The sequence below is a fragment of the Monodelphis domestica genome, chromosome 7, assembly GCF_027887165.1.
Source record: "Monodelphis domestica isolate mMonDom1 chromosome 7, mMonDom1.pri, whole genome shotgun sequence".
In the NCBI taxonomy this organism is placed as follows: Eukaryota; Metazoa; Chordata; class Mammalia; order Didelphimorphia; family Didelphidae; genus Monodelphis; species Monodelphis domestica.
Genome location: NC_077233.1, coordinates 153,730,511 through 153,752,145, shown reverse-complemented (window position 1 = coordinate 153,752,145; position 21,635 = coordinate 153,730,511). Strand labels below are relative to the sequence as shown.

Below are 21,635 nucleotides of genomic sequence, written 5' to 3'. Positions count from 1 at the left end.
TAAAAAAATTTTATACAAACAAACCCAATGCAAACAAGATCAGAAGGGAAGCAACAAACTGGGAACAAATTTCCCTGATAAAGGTCTAATTTTTCAAATATATAAAGAACCAAGTCAAATTTATAAGAAACCAAGTCACTCCTCAATTAACATATGGTCAAGAGATATGAATAGGCAGTTTTCAGATGAAGAGATCAAACCTATCAATCATCATATGAAAAAGATGTTCTAAATCACTCTTGAGGAGAAAAATGCAAATCAAAACAACTCTGAGGTACCACTTTACACTTAGCAGATTGGCCAATATGAGTAAGGGAAAATAATAAATTTTCAAGGGAAGGTGGCAAAATAGGGACACTAATGGATGGCTGGTGGAGTTGGGAATTGATCCAAGCATTCTGGAGGTCAATTTGGAATTATCCCAAAGGGCTTTAAAAGAATACACACCTTTTGATCCAGCAATACCACTACTAGGTATGTATCCAAAAGAGATTAAAAAATGGGAATGGACCTATTTGTACAAAAATATTTAGAGCTGCACTTTTTGTGGTGGCAAAAAATTGGAAACTAGGGGATGTTTCTCAATTGGTGAATGGATGAACACATTGTGGTACATGATGAAATACTATTGTGCTATAAGGAATTATGAACTGGATGATTTCCAAAAGAACTGGAAAGACCTACATGAACTGATACAGATTGAAATTAGCAGAACCAAGAGAACATTATATACAGTAACTAAAACTGTGTTCAGAAGTTCTGGGACTTTGTTTTTGTATCATTTTCTGCAACATAGCATTTAGAGTGTTCAAATTTTTAATAATCTTCTTTGAGACCTGTAATCCTTATGCTATCTTTGTGTATCTTGACTTCAAGATCAGTTTTTTGAGCTTATATATAATTAATGTATTTTTAAAAACCCAATTGATTCTAAGGCAAAAGGATGGTAAGGATTAGGCAATGGGCATTGTGACTTACTCAGGGTTCCTAGAGCTACAAAGTGTCTGAGGCCAAATTTGAACCCATGACCTCTTGTCTTTAGTCCTGCCTCTCTGCCTACTGAGTCACCTCACTGCCTCCAACTATATTCTTTTATGTTATTGTTTTTTTCTCATTTTCTGTCATATTTTTTTTTTGCTTTAATATTCCAAATCATGTATTTTTTAATTGGGCATTGAAACCTTAACTTCTGACCTGTATTCATACCCAAGTTATAAAAAATCAATTTCATTTCTCCTTTGAACCATTATTGTTATTTTTCCAGGCTTTCTTAGGAATCTACTGAATTCCATATTTGATCAGGCATTTGTTCACATTTTTAAAATCTCATAATGAGCTTTATATTCTCTTTGAGAACTTACTACTAATTACCACTCATTTTCATTTTGAGAGTCCTCTTTGTTAATTTATTGCTTTTTTTTTTTACTTTAATGAAGAATTTCCATCAAAATTATTGGTGTTTTTTCCATTTTTTATTATTCCCATCATTTACTTTGTGGGCAGTCCTCCTTTGCTTTAGTAATTATATCCTTGAAACTAGGTTGTAGACTACCTCAGTGTCTTTGAGTTAGTTAATTAAAAATTTGCAGGCATGGCTCCCTGTCCTGGGTAGTTTCTAAGGTAACAGAATTTTCTTCAACTGAATTTCAGACATTTTTTCTTTGGGCTCAGCACAGTTGCCCCTTCCCATGTATTGAATCCTCTTTCCAATGTCCCCTTTCTAGATTGAATCATCTGTCTAGGGATGGGAGGTTGGGAGGAGAATAAGTGATTGTTATGAGCAGAATTTTTTCAGACTTGTGAGCTCTAACCTGAGGCCAGATAAAAAGGTAACCCATTTTTAGCCCTATCCTTTCCTCTATTATACATGGTTGGTCAGTCAGTATCTGCTGTTCCTTAATGATATGCCTGGGCCATTTCATGGGATCTCTGCAACATCAGAGGAGAGAAGAGAGAGATTACAAAATGGACCCCAGTCATGAGACTAGGGGCTTGTGCTTCTGTTGCTGGTACATAGAGACTGTGAGAGAAGAGATTAGAATTCTCTTGTCTTAATCAATTAGGATTTCACATTGTCAGAGTTATCTCTTCTCTGTCCTATTTGATTTTGCTGTAGTTATTCTACATCTGATGCATAATCTCTTTTGGGTGGAGGATTGGAGTGCTGAAGTGGTTTGATAAGTGTCTAATTTTGGTCCTGACCAAAAAAATTTAAATTAAAGCTTTTATGAAAAATGCCTGAGGCCCTATTTTTTGGGGACAGGTCCTCTTATGTTAGCTCCTTTGACTGTGTATATTCAGAAGCCCTTTAAAGGTATAACAGCAAAATCATCAGCTTTGCCTTTTGTGATTTCTTCTATCCTTTGTGTGTTTATAGATCTTCCATGTAACCATGGTTGTGAAATGTATCTCTTTCCATTTTCCATTTTTTAATTATATGATCTTTTAATTCAGTTTGATTATCCATTTGGAAGTTCTTGCTTTATAAAGTAAAAGATGTAAAATAGTATTTTTCCAAACTTCTTTCTACAAACCTCAGAAATTTATGATAAATATGGTATATATCCCCAAAGTAGTTTGTATTATTGGGTTTAATATAAACACTGCATTATTAAATAATTTACTTCTGGGTCTTGCTTGTCTAGTCTGAACTATTGATTCATTTTTCCATTATTTAACCAGTACTACAATATTTTAATAATTATTCCTTTTTAACATGGCTAAATAGTGGTAATGATATAGCTCTTTTGTCCTTAGTTTATTAATATTATTTCCCTTGAGAATATAACTAATAAATATACATATACTTATGTAGTCATATATGTGTGCATATGCATGCCCATGTGTATTTATATGTGCTGGGAGCCATCAGGCCATGATGCCTTGACAGAGTCACATATAGTAGCTAGGGAGGCCACAGAGTAGCCTTTGGCAAGATGTGATTGCCCACTCAGTCCTCCTTGCATAACCTCTCTCATTAACATCCCTTACCTATGGAATTGACATGATTACTATTCCCCCTAGTCTCAGAAGGAATAATGCAAGAGCAAAATACCTGTACCCTAATTCTCTAAAACATCACCAAAACATCAAACCCTCAAACTTGACCCCAAAAGACTATCATAGGTTAACTTTTACTTATGCACATAATTCCCAGTAAAACCGCAGCTACAGGCCAAGCCCAGAACTTTCCCACTCACATGGCTCATGAAGTCAGCCCACAAATCAATCATAAAGACCCATACAAAATGTACAGGTACACTAAGCTTCAATATGCCTCAGTGACTTGATTTCATAAACCAGTAACTCAGAAACTCCCTAGTAAACCCTGAGAAATGATCAGTCTAATATTAAATCTGAATTGTGTCCCCAGTACCTCTCAACCTCAATGATATGATTGTTGAATTGTCTTTAAGAACTTCTGATTGATACTTCTAATAAGTAAATTTCTATGATTGTTTATAAGCTCAAACTTCTCACAGGGTAATGAGAAAATTAAGCCACCTGTGATGAAATCATTTATCTTGTGTGAAACCTTTATGCTGTCAAGAATCTGTAATCACAATGCAAGAATATAGAATGTTAATCAAATGATTTGTTAAAAGTTAATGTATCACTTTTCCAATTATCTCCATTTAGACATGTGTGTTAGATAATGTATCTCTGTGCCAAGAAAATGGATATAAAAATAAACATCAAGATTGGGGATGGCAGAGCAGCCAGATGCAAAGCATGTTGATGGCCATAAATATACAGCTGTCTTCCATTTGTTATTTTCTTGACTGATTGTTCGTTACCTGTCAGAACCCCTGGAGTTGCAAGTGAGGTTGGACCTTGCCTGCAGCATATATGTATGTATGTATGTATAAAATAAGTTCATAATCTCCAGGTTAAGAACCTCTGACCTGGACCAAAAATTGTGTAGGAGGACAGGTTGAAATTATGGATGAAAAGAAGTCTAGTGAACAGGGAAAAGGCATTTACAGATTTTAGGGAGGCATCAATCACTCTCCTGAAATCTCCAAGTATGAGGAAAGGAGTAGGTTAAAAAGGAAGACTATGATCCACTCTTTGAGAAAGTGGAAAAACTTGTAGACAAGAAGAATTTGGTTTAAATTCCACCTTAGTCAAGATTGAGCAATATGAATAGGGGAATATCACTTAACATTTCAGTCTCAGTATCCTCATCTGGAAAATGTTTATAATAAGCCTTATTACATTTAGCTTACTGGGGTGTTGTGTCAAATTAGTGAAATAATACAAAGATGTTGGACAACATCTAACTGGCAGCTATCCAGATAACCTGGATAGGATGATATAATTGCTAAGTGGTATTTGGGGAAAAGTCTGGAAATGCCAATGAGATGGAAGGAACTGTATTTTCTTCTTCAATAGCATTAAGAGATATGGCAGCAGGTATCTAGGGAAGGCAAGGTTTTCAAGTACAAAAAAATGGAAGAAAAAAATGAACATTATAGGTAGAGAACTAAGACAAAGGAAAATGTATTAATGAAGTAATGGATTTCCTGGAAGGCATAATTAAAGCAGTGAACTGGATGAAATAGACTTAAGTCTGATTTGGAAATTGGTGAAAGAGCTAAGAGTGGGAACAGTAGTAGGGGGAAAGGAACTTTTGCCTAGGCAATCTTTTCCTCTGAAGCATAGGGAGTTGAAGAAGAGAAGAAAATAACTGGATAGTCACAGGATAGTAGGTTTTATTGTTCTTACCAACACTACCAGATATCTCTTCCCTTCTGTTCCATTTATCTGAACTTACCTTAGGTGTCAGAATTCCTAGCTTTGGCTCTTTAAACAGAATATTAAAATATTTATTGGTTTATACAATTTATGTAACAATTAGTGTATTCTTTATTCTGCTTAAGGTTGTTGGTATTTGCTTTAGGTTGTGGTTTTCCATAGAATTATATCCATATCTCTTAATTTATATCAAAGTGCCTAGACCAAAAATGTACCCATATAATTGTTTAATGCTTGTGAATGATTTATGGTAGAGCTAAATACAGATTTCTGTTACCTAAGGAAAGTCATTTAATCTCCCTTGGCCTCAGTTTCCTCAACTGTAAAATGAGACATTCAAGCCAGATGACCTACATAGTCCCATCTAGATCTATATCTCTATAGAGAATAGTGTTGCTCATCAACTTAGGAATCTTATTTAAGGCTTGTGAAGAAAGTATGTGCATTTGCAAACTTTTGGGGGTAAAAGTGTTAGAAGAAATCTTGTGATCTCTTATTTGTAGCACATTTTAGAGCTCTCCTTCAGTAAAGATTATTTATTTGAAAGACCCGTTCTCAAATCTTAGCTGATAGAATTGTTTTTCCCACCCCACTCCAGATAATCAACTTAAAAAATTTTCCAATAATTAATGCAGCTTCCTATTTAGTGGCACAGTGGGGAGAAAACCTTGACCTTGTGGGTTCAGGACCTGTGCTCAGTGCCTAGCTCTGCAGTTTACCACTCATGTGATGTTAGCCAGGTTACTTCAACTATCTTACCTTCATTTTTCAGCATCTCTGAAATGAGGGTATTGAATCATCTGACCTCCAAGCTCCCCTTCAGCTCTAAACACTATGATCCCAAGTAGCAGTACACAAGAGCTTCAGCATAACCCAGACTTTTCACATGAAATGGTGAGTTCTCTCATGAAATCATCATTATTACCATCTGTGTAAATCTACAATGTTAATCTATTTTGTTTTGTGGAAACATTTCTAGCTTATATAAACTATTAAAGTTGGTTATTTACATATAAGAAGTGGTATGGAATAGTGGGATAGGAGTTGGTCTCATAGAGAACTAAACTTGACACATACTGACTGTGTGACCTTGGTTAAGTCACTTAAATTTTTGGTTTTCAAGGCAACTCTCTAGGACTCAATAAGTTTCAGAGAAGGAACTGACTAGCAATGATAGAGGGAGTTTCCTTATCTTGAAATTTCCTGTATCAGTGAAATAGCAGGTCCAGTTCATACCCTAAGACATATGCAGGGATCCTTAGTTTTACTTGAGCAATCATTGAGTTAACAGGGTATCCAAAAGGAAATTCATGTGGAGAAGTACTTTTTCTTCAATAATTTCTTGACTGCTTCCTTCACTTCTTTGTTCCTCAAACTATAGATGATGGGATTCAGCATGGGGGTCACTACAGCATACAAAACAGTGAATAATTCATCTGAAATCTGAGCTTCTTTGCTTTTGGGTTTCATGTACATGAAAATAATGGTCCCATAGAATATAATCACCACAGTGAGGTGGGCTGAGCAGGTAGAAATGGCTTTATGTCTCCCTTCTGTAGAATTCATGCTCAAAATGGTGGATAGAATGAAAATATAAGATACAAAAATCAACATCACTGGAATTGGCAAAAGAATTATACTGCCGACCAACATGATAATTTCATTGAGGGAGGTATCAACACATATGAGCTTCAAGATGGCCAAGATTTCACATGTGAAGTGGCTGACCACATTGTGTCCACAGAAAGGCATCTGCATTGCAATGACGGTCTCCATGATGGATTTCATAAGAGATAAGATCCAAGAGAAAGCAGCCATCCCTAAGCATACTCTCTTACTCATGATAATGGGATACCTCAAAGGGTAGCATATTGCAACATAGCGGTCATATGCCATCATGGCCAGGAGAATACATTCTGTTGATCCTGTGGAAAGGGAGAGGCACATCTGTACAGCACACCCAATGAAAGAAATGGTTTTTCTTTTAGAAAGGAAGTTGACCAGCATTAAAGGTATAAAGGTTGATGTATAGCAGATGTCCAGGAAAGAAAGGTTACTAAGAAAGAAGTACATGGGGGTGTGGAGATGAGAATCCAACACACTAATGGCAACGATGATTCCATTCCCCACCAGGGTGACCAGGTACATCACCAGGCACAGCACAAACAGGAGGCTCTCCAGTCTGGGGTAGTTGGAAAATCCTTTTAGAAAAAATTCGATGATAATGGTGTCATTGACTATTTCCATTTCATTTTCCTGCTCTTATCTGCAGAGATTTGGAGAAAGATATAAACTAATATGTTTATATGACAGGAAATGCTGGTGGAACTATTGAAATTTTCCTTGGGTCTCTAGCCTAAAACTGTTGTTTCCTCAAGTGTGATGTAGATATTTTTCAAAATCCTTAATTTTGCAAATCTGGAGTCTCTGCATGGAAAGTGAGAGAGGGGATTATAGATGGGAGAAGAGAAGGGCTGCCTACAGGTCAATTGCTCTTGCATTGTTCTGGGTCTTTGCAGGGGATTGGAGGAAATTCTCCCTTGGGGAGAATGAGTGGAGGTAAATTATAATGTCTGAGGATTGAGTGTATTTCAAATGATTCTGGAAAATAAGATGTTGGCTTCTCTTGACCAGCACCACTGAATAATGGTCCTTTAAAGATATATTTCCTCTATATCTTTGATAAAAAGTCTTCAAATGGAGAACTTTCAAGACGTTCCTTAAAGCATAGGATTAAGGGAAGGAAATCTTAGGTCATGCCTACCTATAGATTCTTTTCCCTTTCTTCTATGGGAAATCAGCAATTCTTAGTGTCAGAGGTTTAGTATTGGGAATTACCTTAGTGGTAATATAGAATCACTACCTCCTTTTTAAGATGAGAAAATTAAATCCAAGAGAATTAAAAGATCTGTCTAGGTTCAAACAGGTAGAAAATCTTATAGAAGGATTTGAACCCTGATATTCTGATTCCAAATCTACTATCCTCTCCACTCTAGTTCTCAATATTTTTATTTTCTTAATCTTTTTTTTGTGTGTGTGTCCTGTGCCTCTTTGGCATGTGGTGAATCTTGTAGATCATTTTCAGAAAAAATCAAGGTTTAAAATAACATAAATAGGATTATGATGGAATATAATTAAACTGAGATATAGCTATATATATCTATAAATATGGATATACATATATTCATATATCCTGATATATACATTCAAATATGAATATGTACATTCGTGCATCTAATAAATGTGCACATACATATATCTATATAAATGTATGTATGTTTGAATTACTATATATTTATCTACCAATCTATCTACCCCAAATTAAGGACTTCTGACATGAACCAAAACATGATTTTACTTTCTACATGTCTCCATTTGTATAAATTGGGAAAAATCTAGTGAACAGAGAAGAACCACTTCAGCAGGAGGCCATATATATATATATATATAGACACCATCTAGTCTGTCAATATCTTCAGATATGAGTAAGAGTGGAGAGGAAGATTGTGATCTAAGCACTGAACTCTGAGAAAGGAGAGAAACATGGGTATAAGAAGACTGGTTTAATTGTCACCCTTGTTCTAGGGGAAGTCAGGTTTCCATTGATAGGTTTTCTATCAATGCAAAAAGATGATAAGATAAAGTAAACATTAAATGATATCTAAGGCAAAAGAAAATTTGTTAAAACACAGGGTAGGTAGGATCAGAGTGCTATGGCTGGGTTAGATGTTGGTAAAAGAGCTGAAGGGACAGGTGATAACAGAGGAAAGGAGCTTTTTCCCCAGGCAGTCTTTGCCTAACTGTAGGTGGTACGTTTTCTTATTTTTGCTTCTACCACCAGATCCCTATTCTCATTTCCAAATTTTCCATAGGTCCCAGGAATCCTTATGGCTCTATATCTAAGTAATTTTTAAAAATAAGCTTTTTATACTTCATTTTGAGAAGGGAATGGAAGGTTGGAAAATGGAAATGCTGAAGAAAGTAGACATGAAACCTTCTCTTTGGGTTCAAGAGGGCATTGTTATATATACCTTTGAGGTAATCTGTAAGATACACCAACTTGATGAGGTCAAAACTCTTAGTGGCACTGCTCACACACACAGTACCTGCATTGTCTAGAGCAAAGAGCACTGATATACAATCAGTTCTTGGGAAATGCAAAGTTATTTGAAGGAACATATACATAGAACTCTACTGGTGGCTTAAGCCTTTCAGATCATTGAAAGAAAACACAGATTCTAAGCATCAATGGGAAGAAAAGCTTTGATATTAGCAAGGGGGAAGAAAAAAGAAAGAGGTGAGGCAATTCTTCAGTGAATACATTTTAGAGGCAGGGTGGTAAAGTATGGGGGTAGAGTAGAAAGAAATGGAATTTAGGAAACCTGGGTTATAGTCCTGACTCTGATTTGTGAGCATGAGATTGTGATAAAACTTCATAAGCCAGTTTCTTCATTGATAAAATGGGAATAACAATATTTTTACTCTCTACATTAGAGGGTTATATGAGAAAAGTACTTGCATAAACCTTAAACCAATATGTACAGGAATTGTTATTATTATTCCTACTCCTTTTATAATTAAAATCAGCATCCTTTGATAATAGTAACTGTTGATAACAAAAACTGTTGGTCTTTTGTTATCACTTAATTCCTCTTGTCATAATGTCACAATCAACTCAATATTTATTAAAGATTAATGAGAAATTTTAAAGAAAAATTCTTTCCACCTGCTTTTTCACTTAACCAGCTGCTACCTACCTCCAAGATTAGGGTACAGATGCCATAAAATATATGGAACTTGGAAACAAATGGAGACATGTAGAAAGACAAAAGATTAATGACAAGTAATGGGGCTTAGTGATAAAAGTTAGCTAATGATTACAAAGAATGTTCTTCTTATACTGATTTTAAATGTATAACCATAATTTGAGGGACAGCATGGCATAGTGGGTAGAGTCTTAGACTTGGATATAGCAAGAACTGGTTTCAAATTTTCCCTGAAATCTTAAAAGCTGTTTGACTTTGGGAAAGTAAAAATCTTTTTCAATCTGTTCTTCATATATAAAATGAAAGTAATAATAGTACTTGCCTCACGGGGTTATTACACAGGTCAAATGAGATTCTCTGCATACCTTGAAGTACAAAATTATATGTTTTTAAAGATTCATTTTTCTTTCCTAGTCCACAAGAAATGTCTCATTCCACTTCTGGCATCTCTCCATCTTCTATTCTCACACATTTGCTTCCCTTTGTTCTCTTGCAGATACTCACTCTCTTGCTGCAGAACTTTTTTCTCTTGATTTCCCTGAAAGGAGAATGAAAAAAGGGGTTCGTCATGATATTTCCAGTTGGATATCCAATAGCACATAAAGTTGACTCTGCATTCCTTCCCTCAGATCTTTAGTATGCACTCCCAAACAAGTCAAAACACACACACACACACACACACACACACACACACACATACACATATGAAGAGTGAGTGGTACAGTTCTGCTCATCTTGTACAACCATCTCTCTTCTGCCTAAACATATAGGTCTGTGTTTAGATACCCCCAATGTCTGCCCACATTTACATTTTACTTTTTCTAAAAAAACATTTGCTAGCTTACTAAAAAAATCAAATACCAGATTTCAAAGTGTTTTAAATAATTTCTTTTACTGTTTTATGAATATTTTAATGACCCTTGTGTGTCATGGAAGATGAGGAAAACAACATTATTTTTCATGATCAACACATCAAAGGACATTTTAAAATAACTTCTATATGCTAGGTTCTGGGGAAAGAAGGTTAACTCTGAAACTGGGAAAAAGATTGAAGGCAACATGAACTTCAGACCTATAACTAATAGCACATGTGATGACAAACTGAAAATGACTATTGATTTATAACTGCCAATTTTTAAAATAGTAATTATTTCCAGGTATCTCAGCCCCTTACTCCCCTCCTGGTATCATAGAAGGCATCATCGAACAAAAAGATATAGGTATATAACATTTGTCTTTTGTGTTTCTGTTTATTAGTTCTTTTTCTAGAGGTGGACATTCACAAGTCATTCTTCAAATATTAATTCTGTAACTTTATATACTGTCCCCTTGGTTATATTCCTTTCAGTGTTTATTATTTCATGCAGATATTTCCAAGTTCTTAAAAAATTAACCTGCTCATCATTTCTTATTGCCTAGTAGTAGCCCATCATAATCATATACCACAATTTGCTTCACCAACAGTATATCAGTGTCCCCATTTTCCACATTTCCTCCAATATTTGTCATTTTCTCCTTTTGTCATTTTCACCAATTTGACAGAAGGGAGATTATATCTCAGAATGGTTTTGGTTTGCATTTCTCTAATCAGTAGTTATTTAGAGCACTTTTCCATATGTGTGTGTGTGTGTGTGTGTGTGTGTGTGTGTGTGTGGCTTTGATTTCTTCATCCCCAAACTGTTCATATCTTTTGACCAATTATCAATTGGGGAATAATTCTTATTCTTATAAATTTGGAAAAGTTTGCTATATATTTTAGATATGAAACTTTTACACAAAAACTCTATATATCTTCTCCACAATTTTCTGCTTTCCTTCTAATCTTGGCTATGCTGCTTCTATTTCTACAAAGCCTTGTAGGCTACAAAAGCCTTCTTATTTAGTGCAATAAAAATCATTCATTTTATATCTCACAATGCTCTCCATTTCTCATTTACTCACATATCTATAAATGCAATAGGTAATATGTTCCTTGTTCCAATTTGCTTGTAATGTCTCTTTTTATGTCTAGTTGTGTATCCATTCTGATCATATCTAAGTGAATAGCATAAGATGTTGGTCTATATCTAGTTTTTGTGAAACTACTTCCTGATTGTCCCAGCAATTTTCACCAAATAGTGAGTACTTGTTCACAAAATTTGCATCTCTGCTTTTGTCATATACAAGATTACTATAATCTTTTACTGCTTTTGTTTTGTCTCTTTTGTTCCACTGATTTACCTTTCTAGTTCTTAGCCAGTACCAGATAGTTTTGATAATTAATGCTTTATAATATAGTTTAAAATCTAGTACTGCTAGACCTCCTTCTTTACATTTTTTCATTAATTCCTTTGATATTCTTGTTCTTTTGTTATTGCAAATTAATTCTGTTGTTTTTTGCTAGCTCAAAAAAATAGTTTTTTGGGGAAATTTAATGGGGTGGCATTTAATAAGTAGATTAGTTTAAGTAGTGCTATAATTTTTATTATATTGAGTCTGCCTACCCATGAACAATGAATATTTACCTAGTTATTTATATCTGTTGATGTTTGTATAAAAAGCATTTTATAATTATGTTAAGGTAGTTCCTAGTTTTTATTTTGGTAGTACACTACCAGATATTTTGTTCTGTATATATGGTGATGGGGCAATTTTCCATTTTAAAAGAACTGACTTAATTGATAGATGACTGGATGGAGAGAATAGCTACTTTCTTTTCTTTTCCTCTTTATTTCATCTCTCTCTCTTCTTTCCCTTCTCTCACTTCCTCTCTTTTTCTATTTCTCTTCCTCTTCTCTCTTTCTCTCTCACCACACTGATGCAGAACAACTAGAGGAGAAGCCTCTACAGATATCTCTTACACACACACAGACACATATACACAGACACACACATATACATATATATGTATATATATATATGCACACTAATGAACTCTGGGGTTTTGAGAGGTCCAAATGATATAGTGAAAGTAAAGCACTTTGTCATATCTTAAAATACCACATATATATATATGTATATATATATCCAAGATTATGATTATAATTATTGCCTTCTGTCTGACAATGTTTTCATTCACTTCCAATTCTACAGGAACTCCTACTGAGCTCAAACAATGTTTACAGAGCAATAAAGGAGTATGTTGCTAAATGTTCAAGAAAAGAATTTCTACAAAAAAAAGTACTTGCACCACACACATACACTCTTTGAAGCTTAATATGCATTGCCATTTTCTTAAGTGTAGACCATCAACAAAAAAATAAATCAAGTCTCAATTTGTAGTGATTGCTGGTTTCTGAGTTTTAAATGCTCACATTGAAAAATGAACAATGAATTCTTTTATAGAGGTTTCCAACTCAACCCTGATTAGACTTGTCCTTTATTATATATCCTAGAAAAACTTCACAGCAGCACATATACTAAAATTAGAATAATACTGAGAAAATTAGCATGGCTCCAGCACAAGAATGACTTGAAAATTCATGAGTCATTCCATATTTTTTTAAAAAAAAGATCACACTGTTGGACAATCATCTGGATGCAAAGCTTAGAAGAAAGAAGAAAGTTCAATGGATAACATTCGTGATATTCTATAGCACTGTCAAAGACTCTAAGCTACTTATTTGAACAAATAACTACTTCTTTCTCAAAGGATCAAAATTTCAACTTACCTACAGGACAATGGAGAGATTTATGGTGGGAGTACATAGGCTATAGCACAATGCTACTGATATTTTGCACACAGAAAATGGTAACATGAATATCAAAGTAATGTATGACTGGGGGGGAGGTGGTCCACAAATTCGGGGAAAGGAAGGGACACAAATGGATAGTAAATGTCTTAAAGACATGCAAGGTCTTTGAGTTATGTCCCACCCACTAAAAATTGAGGGAGAACATGACAAGAATGACAGAAGATGGGCTGGCATGGGTAGACTGTATTCCATACAATTAGAGGGAATACTCATATTGATGACATACTAGGTTTTTTAAGTATTGGCATCTATTTTTGATAAGGGCAGATGATCCCATAGTTGTAATTAATTTATACAAGAATGTATATATTTATATACCCAAGGATATGGTAGAGTTTTGCCCAGGATACATATTTTCTAGGAATATTTCTCTGCTTTGAGATGCCAATTAATACTTCAAAACAGTCTGTGTCTCAAAAAAAAAAAAAAAGATCCTCTGTGTGAGGATTTCAAAGGTCAATCAAAGTTTCTAATGCTTGCACATTTTGTCTTCCAGTGTTTACAACAGAAATAATTTAAAGTCAATTCTAAACATGCTGATGTTGTAAACAGGTAGGCTTAATTGGAATTCTTGCGTTTGGACCTAACAATTCTCTTTTAAGATTGATTATCTGATTTGATCCTTATAATAACCTTTAAACTGTTGAAATGCATAATTTGACTTTGGCCAATTACTTTAACTCTCTAAATAATATTTTTCTTATATGTAAGATGGCCTGATAATACATATTTCTGTATCTTTTATAGCCATTAAGCCTATTAAGCTATTAAGCTTTTAAGCCAATCAATACATTTTTTTTACTTAAAATTTAAACATTCAAAGCAAGAACAGTTAGCTAGATAATAGAATGTGATTAGTTAGAAGAGGTCTTTGAAGTCATCTAAGCCAACTCCATTTCTCAAGTAAAGAAACTGAGGCTTAGAACAATTACAACTTGTTCAAAATTCTAAAGCAATCTAATGACAGAATTGTCACTAGAATCTAAACACATTGACTCCCAGACTTGTGGTCTTTGTTGCACTGTCCTGCCTCTGTATTCTAGCATTAGATTTATACTTAAGTAATGGGGAAGAAGAGTAGGGGATAAGAAAAATATTGTGTCTGTATATTTATATATTTATAAATGTATATATATATATATATATAGACACACACACATATATAACATAACAGGTTATCTATATAAAACTTTTTACAAATATTATCTCACTTGATCTTCACAACTACATGAAACAGGTGTGGTTATAATTCCATTTTACAGTTAAGGAAACCAAAGTCAATGTAGATTAAGTGATTTGGTCAGGGTCACATAGAGAGTATTTTAGGTCATGTCCAAATTCAGGTCTTTCTAACTCTGGGCCCAGCACTTTATCCCCTGTGTTATCAGCTGTATTCTCCATAAATATCACACTTCTTCCCTTCTCTCTCCTTGATGATTCAAGCATCAGGCAGAAGTAGAAATACTCTTATTTTCTAAACCTAATTGTTCACTTATTTTTAAATAACACTTTGAGTTCTGAGTTGTCTCTCTTCTTCCTTCCCAAAGAAGGAAAAATTTGATATAGATATATTTATGTGGAACCATACAATATATACTTGCAAATATCAGGTTTTTTTTTCTAGAGGTGGGTAGATGTTTCCTTCATAAGTCCTTTATAGTTGATTTGAATGATCATATTACTCAGAATAGCTTCCTCATTCACAGTTACTATTTGAGCAATATTGTTACTGTATAGAACATTCTTTTGGTTCTGTTAATTTCATTCTGCATTAATGAAAATTTTACCATGTTTTTCCTAAAAGAAGTCAGCCTACCCATAATTTCTTCTACCACAGTAGTATTCTATCATAATCATATACTAGAGTTTATTTTAGTCATTTTTAAATTGATGGGCATTCTCTCAATTTCTACTTCTTTTCCACCACAAAGAGAGCTACCATAAACATTTTAGAAGATATAAACTCTTTTCTTTTTTTCCTGATCACCTTGATAAATAGATATAATAGTGGTATTGCTGGGTTAAAGGGTAAATACAGTTTTATAACTCTTGGGGCATAAATCCAAATTGTTCTATAAAATTACTGGATTAGTTCACAACTCCACAACTTTGTATTAGTGTCTCAATTTTTCCATACCCTTTCCTGTATCTGTAATTTCCCCTTTTTATTTTTTTAGCCAATCTAATAGGTGAGGTGGTACCTCAGAGTTGGCTTAGTTTGAATTGCTCTAATCAATAATAATATAGAGTATTTTTTCATATGGTTACATTCATCTTTCTAAATCTTTCTTTTTTTCTAATTTTTTTTTCTGAATGCTGCCTGCTTATATCTTTTGACCATTTATCAATTGGGGAATGACCCTTTTTCTGACAATTTTTACTCAGTTATCTATATATTTGAAATGTAAGGGCTTTATCTGAGAAACTGGCTGTAAGAATTTCTCCCCACTTTCCTGCTTTCCTTTTAGTCTTGATGACATTGGTTTTAATTGTACAAAACTTTTAAATATTTAATGTAATCAAAATTATCAATTTTATATCCTACAATGCTCTCTCTACATATTGTTTCCTCATAAATTCTTTTCTTCTTCCATGAATCTGAAAGGTAACATATTTTGTGTTCCTATAAGTTGCTTATATCTCCTTTTTTATCTAGGTCATTTTGGCTTTATATTAGTAAATGGTATAGAATATTGGTTTATATTTAATTCCGGCCAGACTTTCTGGTTTTCCTGGTATTTTTTACCAGGTAGTGAATTCTTATCCCCAAAGCCTAGATTTTTATAAGTATTAAATGTGATGCTACTATAGTAATTTACTACTGCATATTATATACCTACTCTATCTATCCACCTGCTATTTCTTAGCCACTACCAGATAGTTTTGTTAACTGCTGTCTTATACTACAGTTTAAAATCTGGTACTGCTAGACCTCCTAGTACAAATACTCTTAAAAGAGGGATTCTTCACTTGGGGTCAATATATTTCCCAAGGAGTTGACTGATAAATTTCAGGGTAGGGGTCTGTGAATGGATATTCAAGTTTTCAACTTACATTCAAGTAACACTTCATCAAAACTAATTTCCACTAACCTTTGCAATTCCTCATTTCACACATTTAAAATCCTTATCCTGAGAAGGATTACATAGGTTTCATCAGACTGCCAAGGGTCCATAATGCTAAGAAAGGTAAAGAATCTAAACTGAAAATTTAGCATTTCCTTTAATTATTTAAAAAAAAAAACACTTTTGAGAAAGGGTTCTCAGGCTTCTCCTGAACCCCTGAAAAGTCACTGACACAGAAGTTTAAAGTCTTCTGCTCTCAAAAATTTCTCTGTTTGGATATAGAGAGCTTCCGACTCGACCTGCTGTGAGAAGCAGCTAAGGGAAGAAGGTACGGGTGAGGTAATTCCACTACTAGTCCACTAACCTGCAGACAGCTGTGGTAGCAGGAAAAAGAGGCTTGTTTGGGGGTGATCCTGATATTTTAAAATATTAAGGAGGGCATGTCATGAGTTGACTAGAAGAAGCTCTGTGGGCTTCATGATAAAGCAGGAGGTTCATTGCCAAAGGACAAATATTCTATATGAGCAGTGAAAACATTTCAGCCTTGGGAAATTAGCTAGTGGTTCTCTTTCAGATCCCTCTCAGCCTTCAGTTTCCACACTGGTCTTAGCCAGGAAAGCCTTTCAAATCTCTTGTTGTTCTAAGGGGACTTTACCAGTCCCAGAGGCAATTTAAAATTGGAAGTTAAAATGTGCAAGGTATAGAAACTTTATGGCGCTTTAGGGATAATGTCTCAAAGACCCAATTACAGAGATTCAACTTTGGAAACTTAATTGGTGCCCAAAAGGAGAGAAATGTTACTAGAGATATGGAGCTGGGGCAAGCTTCACCATCTTCCTCCCATCCCATCCCCAAGCAGGGCAGATCTGTTCTCACACAGGTCCCTTGAGGGCTCTGAATCACTATTCCTAGTTTTTTTAGAAAGCCATGCTTTTCTCTTTGGAGGAAAATTAGTGTAAAAATATCTTTGTGTCAACTTCACTCAAGCAACACAAAATATTCCAGCCTTTAGAAACTGTGAGAAAATAGGAAGGAGGTTATCACCTTCTGCCCTGGTACTTCAATATTTTCTCTGCTATATGAAAATTAATGGTAAACACAGGAGATTTGACAGGTAAATAAGACAAGGTTCTTCTCAAGGAGATTGTAATAAAATAGGAGGAAATAAGCCAACTATATAAATGAATATGCTAAAATGGTAATCAGTGTACATATGTATATAAATTATGAGATCAGAAAAGGAAAATTAATCTGAAAACACTTCTGGGATCCAAATTTTTCTTCTGTGAAGAAAAAAAATTTATTACATATAAATAACACTTAGGTAGGAGTAAGGAGACTTGTGTTCTTGTTTTGGTTTTGCTATTAATGAATTATATTTAATGAATTGAGGAAACGTCATATTATTCCTTAGATCTCAGTTTTCTAATTTGTAAAATTAATAGTAATATTATTTCTAGCAATATAATAGTTTGCTTTTATTTGATTCATTATAGTTAAGAAAATATTTTCCCTCACAACCTTCTAGGTAAAACATTAAAATATTATTATTTCCATTTCATATTTAAGCAAAGTGAGGCGCTAAGTGCTAGTTACTTTCCCAAGTTCAACCATTTGTTAAACACTTGCTTTGTGGAAGTCAATGCAACAAAAACCCAATTGATACTTCTCCCAGTGTTGTTAGATGGCTTTGGGAAAATACAAAACAAAGGAAATGAGGATAATTGCCAAAGAACTGAAAATGAATCTTTGATATTTATGAAGAACATCTACCAGTTTCTCCCTCCATGCCTTTGTACAGGCAATCCCCCCATGCCTAAAATGAATTCCTCATAGAATCTCCAAACCTTGTTCTACTAACACATTCTATACAAAGTTTCTCCTGTTCCCCCAATAGTTAGCATCTCATACCTAACTATCTTGCATTTGTTTTCTTCTTGTTCTATTTATTGCTTAGACGTGTACATGTGGTCTCATTTGTAAGCTCCTTAAGAATAGGAATTATTCCACATTTTGTCTTTGTATCTCCAGTGCCTAACACAGAGGAAGTGATTAATAATGCTCATTAATTGATTGATAGGAAATAGCAACCCATCAAAGTTTTATAAATAGAACACTGGCTATGTACAGAACTGTATATTAATAAAGATTATCTTAGTAGCTCCATGAAGGCTAGATTGGAGGGAAGGAAGACACTGGACATCTTTCATGACTATGGTGAGCACCTTCAGCTAGTATATATCTGCCTTTTTTATATTTTATATTTTATTTTATATTTATTTTATTATTTTATTATTATATAATTATTTTATTAATATATATATTATTTTATAGTAATAATCAGAGAATTTTGGGATCAGAGCTATTACTTTTATAAAATCTATGAAAGAATCTGCAATGAGCTTAACATTTACACAGGCATCAAGTTGGAAGAGAGACTTTGTGGTTTCATTTTCCCTCCATGTTCTTTTATGGTAAAAAAACAACAAAAAAGATTATACATAATAAGATTATTGTATGATGAACAACTGTGACTGATTTAGCTATTCTTAACAATACATCAATCCAAGACAAGCCCTAAGGACTTATGATGAAAAATGCCATCTGCCTCTAAAGAAAGAATTGATAGTCAGAATGCAGACTGAAACAAAGTACATTTCACTTTTTTCTTCATATTTTTGTTTTTGCTTTTGTTATTCTTGTTCTCTTCCACAAGATGGCCAACATAGAAAAACATTTTACGTGATTGCACAAGTAAAATCTATATCAAATTGCTTACCATTTCACAGAGGGGGACAGGATGGAGAAAGAAAGGGAGGGAGAAAATGTGGAACTCAAAATTAAAAATATATGAATGTTAAAATGGTTTTTATATGTAATTAGAGGGAAAATAAAATAAAAAGATAAACAAAAAGAAAATAACAGAAGCATATTGCATTGGCTGTGTTCTTTACTCAATTCTAATGTCATTAAATATGCTCTAGTAAAACTATCATTTGGGAAACCCAATGTGTTCCCTTCTCATACTTCCATGAAACAAAGTTCCCAATATATGTAGAAATTATTCTTACAATGATTTTATAAAGATGAGAAATAAGGTAATGGGTCTGTAGCCACTGGTGTGTTTTTTTTTAACCTTTATTTTCTGTCTTATTACAACTCTAAGACAGAAAGGCAAGGGCTGGGAAAACAGGATTTAGTGACTTTCTTTAGAGCTTTCCAACTCCCTTGCACTGACTCTTGCATGGTATTAGACCCTGAATTCTAATTTTCTCTGAACCCTTTGAAATTTATTTTCATATTGTTCCTGGATTTCCTTTTCTTCTCTATCCTGGAACCTATAATGGAATGATCACTTTTTCCCCAAAATTTCTGTCATTTCTAATTTGTCACTTAGTTCTTCCTTGTTAGAATTGGGTTCAGAATATGTTATGCTCCCTATTTTTCTAAAGATAAACCAACTTTATCAACTTGGTATAAATTTAATTTAAATATATATGTACATATGTACTATATATATATATGTATATATACATATATATATATATATAGTCTCTAAGATTTTTTAAAATTAATTAATGAACTTAGGCTACCATTTCCTTTCTCTAATTGTTCTCTCTGGTTTAGGTATTATGACACTATTTATCTCATAAAAGACATTATTTGATAGCATCTCTTCTTTTAATTCTTTTAATTACTCTTTAAGCATTTGATGGAATTCACATGCAAATCCACTTGGATGAGATTTTATTTACTTAGTTCATTTAGGGCTTATTTAATTTCTTTTTTCCTAAGTTCGAGTTCTTATATTCTCTTTGATCTTTATTTCCTTTTTCCTGTTAATTTAAGAATTTTGTAATCATCCATCTCATTTAAATTTACCATTTTGCCAGGTTTTTAAAACTAATTTTTCTGACAATTTTCTTTATTTTCTCACATTTTATTATGAATTTCATCTTAATCACATTGGAGTTTGGTAATTTGTTTTTTCTTTCTTTTAAAAATAAGAAACTCAATGTTTTATTTCTTATATAGACAATGTATGGATTGAATTCACCAGCATATTTAGCACCAAGTTCATGCTTGCCCATGGTTTACCTGTTTCATTAGACCACTAATTTCAACTTTTTAATAATCTTTAATTTTCATTTTTTCTATTACTATTCTAATTTCCAATATTTTTTCTTTTGTGATTGTTTCCAGGATATTAACTTGTTTATTTTCTAGATTACAATGAGCCTTGGTATATATTACCCCTTTCTTTTTATATTTTATAAAAAATTTTTGGGAAGATAACTTTTCCTCAAAGAATGACTTTAGCTGAATTTTGTTATCATTGTTCTGTTTTCATTCTCTTTAGCACAGTAATAATTTCTATATTTTGATATTTGATCCATTTATTATTTATGATGTCATTAGTTTGTATTTCTTTAAGTCAGTATCTTTTGTTTATATTTCTTATATTAAAAACTAGTCTTATTATGTATGAATGATATATGTTTGATGTTTCTGTAGTTTTACATTTTAATATGGGATTTCTTTGTGATCTATTACATGATCAATTTTATGGTACATTCTTTAACATTCTTATCTAGAAATTACTATTTCTATCAGATCTAGTTAATTCAGCATATACCCAGCTCTATTTTTCCTTTCTATTTATCTTTCTGTTATGTTTATCCAACTCTAAAAGGGGGAAATTGACATACCTTATAATTAGAGTACTTGTATCTATATACTTCTTAATTTTTTAACAATGTTACTAGCTTGTGCTTTGAGAAGTTAGATATTATGCCATTTAATTCTTATCTACTCAAGAATGGTATTTTTCATTGTCTATTTACCTTTAAATAGACTTTAATTTCCATGTTTATTTCTGTAGACACTGAATTTTTATTGTTGCTTTATATGAAATCCTTATTTAAGCATTATCTCTTTTGAAATATCTGAAACATAATACATTTTGTTCCAATTATGCATTTTATATTTTAAATCCAATCACTTTATATTTTAAGTATATTTTTTGTATGCAGAATATGGTAGAGTTTGTTTTTCTTACATTTTCTAATCTCTTGTATTATTGTGGGGGTTAGTAAGTTCAGATGAATTTATCATTATGAAATGTTTTTTTTTTTCCCACTGAATTCTTCTATACTAATTTCTACTATCCTGCTTTTTTTTTTCCATGTACAATTTGTCTACATAGTATAATAGAAAGAACTATGGCTCTGGAATCAGAGAAGCTAGGTTTGTGTCTTGCTTATTTTTTTTCCAGGCCTGCTTCTAATTCTTCTAGCCGTATCATTTTGGGC

At 33.3% G+C, this 21,635-nt stretch overlaps 1 protein-coding gene and 1 non-coding gene across 2 annotated transcripts; one reads left to right on the top strand and one right to left on the bottom strand.

Moving 5' to 3' along the window:
- Positions 1 to 5,554: 5,554 nt before the first annotated feature.
- LOC100616679 (olfactory receptor 13J1) lies at positions 5,555 to 7,005 on the bottom strand. Its single transcript, XM_056804424.1, has 2 exons — positions 6,083 to 7,005; positions 5,555 to 5,558 (listed from the first exon to the last, which is right to left on the bottom strand). The coding sequence occupies exons 1-2, from the start codon at positions 7,003 to 7,005 to the stop codon at positions 5,555 to 5,557; spliced, it is 927 nt and encodes a 308-aa protein (XP_056660402.1).
- A 5,895-nt stretch (positions 7,006 to 12,900) lies between these two features.
- Positions 12,901 to 13,005, top strand: LOC130455734 (U6 spliceosomal RNA). The gene has a single exon (XR_008913828.1). It is a non-coding gene; the product is annotated as a U6 spliceosomal RNA (small nuclear RNA).
- The last annotated feature ends 8,630 nt before the right edge of the window (positions 13,006 to 21,635 follow it).

What these genes read in the sequence shown, in the direction of transcription:
- LOC100616679 (XM_056804424.1), bottom strand. Translation starts at nt 7,005, where the DNA reads ATGGAAATAGTCAATGACACCATTATCATCGAATTTTTTCTAAAAGGA.